Source organism: Bactrocera tryoni, chromosome 5, assembly GCF_016617805.1.
Source record: "Bactrocera tryoni isolate S06 chromosome 5, CSIRO_BtryS06_freeze2, whole genome shotgun sequence".
NCBI lineage: Eukaryota > Metazoa > Arthropoda > Insecta > Diptera > Tephritidae > Bactrocera > Bactrocera tryoni.
This window is the reverse complement of record NC_052503.1, coordinates 76309045-76315044: the sequence shown is the minus strand read 5'-3', so window position 1 is coordinate 76315044 and position 6000 is coordinate 76309045. Positions and strand designations below refer to the sequence as shown.

Below are 6000 nucleotides of genomic sequence, written 5' to 3'. Positions count from 1 at the left end.
GCTGCCAAACTGCGTTGGTAGCGAATTTCTCTCAAAGTAACATTGTTTAACCCTATGATTTGCCTTAACATATTTACTAACTGCTAAGCTGCATTGCCGCCATTTATTAAATTTATTTCAATTCTTTAATTTTTAATTTTTTTATTTAAAAATTAATTTTTTTAATTTTTTTTTTGTAATTTAAAAATAATTTTTTTTAATTAAATTTTTTTTAATTTCCAACTCAATTAAATTTTAATTGCTATCATATTTATGCTTAATTTTGCTATACAAATACACAATTTACATATTAAAAAAGTAGTTTAAGAGTACGCACACATATTTACAATTCAAAAAAGATGCTTAAAAACTGCTAATTTACACTTAATTATGTAATGAAAAAATCTAAGCCTTAAAAAAAATTTAAATAAAAAAAAATTAAAAAACAAAATCAAAGATTTGCTTGAAAACTACTAATTTACACTTAATAATGTAATGGAAAAATCTAAAAATTAAAAAAAAAAATTAATTAAAATTAAAGATTTGCATAAAAAATGCAAATTTACACTTAATTATGTAATGGAAAAACCTAAAAATTAAGAAAACTTAAAAAAAAAATTAATTTAAAAAATAAAAAAAAAATTTTTTAAATAAAATTAAAAATATGCTTAAAAACTGCTAATTTACACTTAATTATGTATTACAAAAATTAAAAAATAATAATTAAAAAAAATTAAAAACAAAATAATTAAAAAAAATTAATAAAAGAGAAAATTAAAAAAAATAAAATTAAAATTAAAGGTTTGCTTAAAAACTGCTAATTTACACTTAATTAAGTATTAGAAAAATTTTAAAATAAAAAAAAATTAAATAAAAAAAATATATTAAACAAATAATAAAATTTATATTAAAGATTAGCTTAAAAACTGTTAATTTACACTTAATTATGTGATAGAATCTAAAAATTAAAATGAAATTTCTTTTTTGCTTTATATTTGTAACTATTTCAGTGTAGACTAACTTAGTGAGCCTTCAGAAGACTGCTTTAAAACTCAGAGATTTGCTGCTATCACCATTTGGCGCCGTTAAGTAAACGTTAGGAAAATAATTAAACCGTTTTTTCATTAACTATTACAGTGTTATATCTAATTTATTTATATATTAGTGGAGTGGCCTTCCACGTGCGGTGCTGTTTACCAAAAGTGCCGCAGCAACACTTGGAAGTCTTCCCCGCTGCCGCATTTAACGGTAATTATCACCCATGCGACAACGTTTACTCTGCGCCGGATTCTCGCCCATGTCCAAGCTCTCGTTGTCGCTGTCCATTGTCTCGCTGCAGTCGCCATCGGGCTCGCCACCGCCCATAATATCCTGTTTCCGCTTGGCGGTGGCCATTTCCGCAGCATGTTTCTTGCGCCATTTGGTGCGCCGATTCTGGAACCAAACCTGCAAGCATAACATTAAGCAAGAAATTAGTAAAAGTTGAGTGAAAAAGTAGATTTGTTGTTGTTGGCATTTAATTTTCACTTAATTACGGCATATGTGTAAGGGGTCAGCGGTATTTTACAAAACTCGGTAGGCAAATACTTAAACTTTTCTATGTGTGCAATTAATTAAAAGTGGGTTTACTGGCATTTATTGCGCGTCTAAGTGACGGCTCAACCTTTTCGAAGTCGAAATTGCAACTTTAATGCTTAAACTCGTTGATGACTCGGCTGAGTTTCGTGCCCGACGCCGTCGCTCGTTGGTAACATGTGTAAAGTCATTAAGTCGCTGTCGGCATTAAGGCGTTCACAGACAATGGTGTTTACCTAATACGGCATAGAAATCCAAGCAGCTGCTAGGGCACGCATGTAGCGCGGCACAAGTGGCACACAGTTGGCCTTGTGGCAGGCATAGTCGCCACCCCATAAGCAGCATCATCAACGCCGGTTAACCCTCAATTAAGAGAAAATAAAGCACCAAACGCACGGCAGACGCTACGAGAAGCGGGGGTGGTGAGTGCTGAAGGCGACGTGCAGCAGTATGCGGCAGAGTGCGAGGGCGTAGAGTGTGGGCTTGGCGCAAACCATGACTAACGAATTTGGTGCGGCAAGTGAAGCTACATTTTGCAAGCGGAAACATGTAAGCAAGCAGCGGCACAAAAATCACTGTCATGCTTAATAGTGTGGCATGCAACATATGTTGCCAGCAATACATACATACGTACATTGAGGTGCGTGTGACTGCAAGGCGCAAACAGGCTGAGCGCCAAAAGTCGGGTTTGTCTTCGTATATCACTACTTATTGGCTCAGTCGTTAGCTATGTTTGTGTGTGTGTGTCTTATTTCCTCAGTCATTAGGCATGTATGTATATATGCGTCATGTTTTTGTGTGTGGCCGCCACAATGAGCTCGCAAAACAGTAACTCAAGCAGCAGCCGAGTGTGTGCAGCACATTTTCGAGCTCATTGAGCGCTTCGAATGACAGCGTTGACGACATAATTTGCTTAGCAAAGCACGAGCAATGGACCCAACCAACTTTTTTTCCGTTCATCCTGTGCTCAATGTGGCTCTTACATGCATGCCGCATCGTGTAGTGTTGGCAGCTTTTGTTTTGCTAGTCGCTTTACTGCTGGCTACTGCTGGCTTTTGGCGGTCATTAACACACTTTTGCGCCAGACAATTCACTGCCCTTGCGTCATTAGCCAGCCGCTCCAGTGCCACTGCCACTTTCATCTGAGATTCGACGTTGGCTTTTGTCGGGCCTTGGCTGGCTTGCGAGTTTATGGCCGACAGCTGTTGTCTGTTGTGATGTGGTTACAATGCTACGGTTAATTACTTTTCGAGTTTTTAAAATTTTTGTGGCAAGCTTTTTTTGAAGGTGGAGAAATGTTTTTAAGGAGCGGTCGCTCAAACAGCTTTTGAAACCTTTAAAGCATTTCATAATATCCTCACGTGGATTTTCAAGCAAAGTAGAGCTCTTCAATAAGTATGATACAACCTTCGCTATTTCCAGACTTCTAATTGGATCTTTCTGTCAAAGCAGAGCTCTTCAATAAGTATGGTCCAAACTTCATATTTCCAGACTTCTTATTGGATTTTCTTCAAAGTAAAGCACTTCAAGAAGTATGGTCCGACCTTCACTATTTTAGAGACTTCTAATTAGATATTCCTCTCAAAGTAAAGCTCTTCATTAAGTATGGTCCAACCTTAACTGTTTCCAGACTTCTAATTGGATCTTCCTATTAAAGTAAAGCTCTTAAACAAGTATGGTCCGAACTCCATTATTTTACAAACTACTAAATGTGTTTCCTGTCTATTTTGGTAACTGTTCTGAGCGCAGCGAAATGTAGTGCTAAATTCATCATTACTTATTGTCCAAATTCTTGTTTTATGGGTTGTTTTGGTATTTGTTGTTTCCAAGAAGAAAATGGATAGATGACAAAAATTGTTCTGTGGACCTTAAAGTCTGCTTAAGACACCCCGTAGCAATCTTAAATTCCATAGATCTGTGCAAATTCCTTCTTTTTCTCCGTTTTTGGCATTTTCGCAGAAGAAGTTAGATAGTTGAGAAAAATTGTTTTGGGAACATTAGACGGTGTTTAAGGGAACCCATAGCAATCTTCACGTCAATAGATTAGTGATAAATTAACTGAGGAAGAAGTCTCCAATCGAGATCTCTGCGAATTCTTATTTTTTGCTCTGTTCTTGGCATTTTCAGTTTCGCAGAAGAAGATAGATAATTGAGAAAAATGGTTTTGGGAACATTAGACTCTGTTTAATGCCGTAGCAAACTTCACTTCCATAGATTAGTGGCATATTAACTTATGAAGAATACTTCATTCGATACGTTTTGATTGCAATATCCAATAAATGTTGCCTGCTTAAGAGCCAGCCTCACAAATGCCTATAACTTAGATCTGGCTGGAAAAAACCGTAGAAAATCATGCACACGATTGTACAAACCTGGCCAACAACAATAAAAACATATGGTCACATCACTTTGATACAAAAGGAACACTTGGATAAATACCTAGAGATTGGATTGACAGTCGAGATTAAGTTATGATATTTCAAGGAAAGATACCAACAGCCGAGAAGTAAGTCCAAGAAGACTGTCAACAAAAAAGCGATTGAAGTTAAAATATACAACTAAAAAGTTAACCTCGGCCGCACCGAACCGATTCGAACCTCTCACAGGTGCATTTTTTATAGCACAAAAGGATATAAATTGACCTTTATCATGATTTTGTTCGTGCAATTTGTATGGCAGCAACATATTATAGTCGTCCGATCTCAACAATTTCTTTGGAGATTGTGAGAATGTCTCTGATGAAAATCAATGCCAAATTTCGTGAAGATAACTTGTCAAAAAAAAAAGTTTTCGATATAAGGACATGAGCTTGATCGACCTGTTTGTATGACAGTTATATAATATGTTACAGTTGTCCGATCTCAACAAAAGGGTTGATAGCGTTACTTTATGCAATAACCGTGAAAATATCTCGTCGATTAAAAAAGTTTTCCATACAATGACTGGATTTTGTTGGATTAATTGTATATACATATGTATGTACGTGTATAGAGTCTCTGGAATTTCTTTTTGACTAACTTAATATGTGAGCCAAACTTTGATGTGCTGGCTTATCTATCTATATCAGCATATACAAATAGCATATATTTTTATGCACATCACAACAAATATTATACGAAAATAGTGGCGAAAAGCTTGCGTTTCGGCACCACTGTGGTATGTCGGTATGCATTTTTTGCTGGCTCTGGGATATTTTGGCCACAGCTGTTGCAACAAAATAATGACCATGAAAAGCATCCTTAATGATGCCATCTAATGGTGCGTTGCCTGCGAGTATTGCTTCCGCCGCTGTTTTACTCCAACGCACTGCCAGCTGCTGCAGCACAATGCGGGTGTGTGGGTGTTGTAAAGGACTGTTTGCGGTGGCGTCGGAAATATTTTGACTCCTCGTAAAATCTGCTACACTTATGTGTATGGGTGTGACATGCCGAAAAAGCTGCTGCTTCACATTACTTTTGGTTTTTTTCGAGTCACATGTGCACTAATATAATTCTTAGTCAATCTCAGTGCCTTTCTCACTTCATTTTGTTGTTGTCATAAAGAAAAATTAATTACATTTTTATTTGCACATAATGCCACCGATATAATAATTACACAAATGTGCAAATGAAGTTGTAAATTATGCAATGAATGTGTTGCAAGGGCTAATTACATGCAGGTTGTAAGGATTTCATCTGCAGTTACAGAGTTTTGGCCCATTCGATCATTGATATGAAATTAATTGGAATGAAGCTGCATGATGGACTGAGCATGAAGTGTTTTAGCTTTAGATATAAAGTTGCAGTTGGTTTTTCGAGCAGAAATCTACTAATCTCGGAATTGTCGATATCGGACCACTATTGCATATAGTTGACATACAAACTGATAGATCAACTTCAAGTCCTTGTATATAAAACTTATTTATCTGATGAGATATCTTCTCGAAATTCATCACGTCTTATTACCTAAAGAAACAACACAATCTCTAAAGAAATTATTTAGATCGGATTATTATAGCAAATAGCTGCCATACAAACTGAACGGTTAAAGGCATGGGCTTGTATGAACCACTTTTTCATTTCATGAGATATTTTTACGAAATTTGGCATGGATCATTACCTCAGACAAAGGTATAATCTCTTAAGAAATTGTTGGAATCGGACCACTATAGCATATAGCTGTCGTATAAAGGGAATGATTAGAGACATGGCTTTGTATGAAAAAATTTTTTATTTGAAGATATATTTTTACGAAATTTGGCATGGAGTATTATATCAGACTACGGTATAATATCATAAGAAATTTTTTAGATAAGACCATTATAACATATACCTACCAAACAAACTGAACTTTGAAAGACATATCTTTGTAGGAAAAACTTTTTCATTTCATGAGATATTTTTACAAAATTTGGCATGGATCATTACCTTAGACAAAGGTATCATTTTCAAAGAAATTGTTGAGATC

At 35.4% G+C, this 6000-nt stretch overlaps 1 protein-coding gene across 1 annotated transcript in view; it reads right to left on the bottom strand.

Annotated features, from left to right (window-relative positions):
- Positions 1-1036: 1036 nt before the first annotated feature.
- LOC120777916 (homeotic protein Sex combs reduced) overlaps positions 1037-6000 on the bottom strand; it is a 41187-nt gene continuing 36223 nt past the window's right edge. The window contains exon 4 of the mRNA XM_040109500.1: positions 1037-1425. Coding sequence (XP_039965434.1) covers positions 1222-1425 — 204 coding nt within the window. The 3' untranslated portion in view covers positions 1037-1221. The remainder of the gene's footprint in view (positions 1426-6000) is intronic.